The sequence below is a fragment of the Eimeria acervulina genome, genomic scaffold (genome assembly GCF_000499425.1).
Source record: "Eimeria acervulina Houghton genomic scaffold, Eah_scaff1020, whole genome shotgun sequence".
NCBI classification, from domain to species: domain Eukaryota; phylum Apicomplexa; class Conoidasida; order Eucoccidiorida; family Eimeriidae; genus Eimeria; species Eimeria acervulina.
Window position 1 is genome coordinate 1 of NW_013549474.1, and position 695 is coordinate 695.

General features: G+C 41.0%; 1 protein-coding gene across 1 annotated transcript; it reads right to left on the reverse strand.

Moving 5' to 3' along the window:
• Nucleotides 1–302, reverse strand: EAH_00053990 (hypothetical protein; the record flags this gene model as incomplete). Its single annotated transcript, XM_013393976.1, has 1 exon — nucleotides 1–302. A coding segment is annotated over one exon (302 nt), but the record flags the coding sequence as incomplete, so codon positions are not given.
• Between the last annotated feature and the right edge of the window lie 393 nt (nucleotides 303–695).

The following is a 695-nucleotide window of genomic DNA, read 5'->3' on the forward strand; positions in this document are numbered from 1 at the left end:
TTCTTCTTCTTCTTCTTCTTCTTCTTCTGCTTCTTCTTCTTCTGCTTCTTTATCTTCTTCTCCTTCTTCTTTATCTCCTTCTCCTTCTCCTTCCCCATCACCATCATCATCATCTTTTTCTTCAACTTCTTCGCCATCATCGACATCAGCCTCTTCATCTTCTTTAACCTTTTCAACTTCTTTAGCTCCTTCTTCTTCTTTAACGCCTTCTTCTTCTTCTTCTTCTTTTCATTTATTAGCTCTTCATGGTATGCTTGGGGATCGCCGGGCTTTGCATGGTTTTTGTTCTTCTTTACAATCATCTTTAGCACCGTTTGCTCAGGTGTCTGTACACCTGATTGACCTACCTGGACACGGAGGTTCTTCTGTAAATGTAGTTAAAGGCCCTTTAACAGTCTCATCTATGGCAGCAGCATTATTATCTTTTATAAAAGAGAAGCGTTTATCTAAGGTGCTGTTATTAGGCCACAGCTTAGGAGGACAGGTGTGTATGTGTGCGGCTTTGCATGCACCTGAAGGCGTTATTTCTGCTGTATTTGTTTTAGATATAAGCCCTATTGATTATTTCTTAGACCCTATGCCACTCCCAAAGATAGTAGGCGATCTAGATATAGTTGAGTTAATGCATGCACTTGCAAATCTTGATATACGCGGTATAACCAGCACAGCAGCAGCAGCTGAGCTGCTTCACAAAC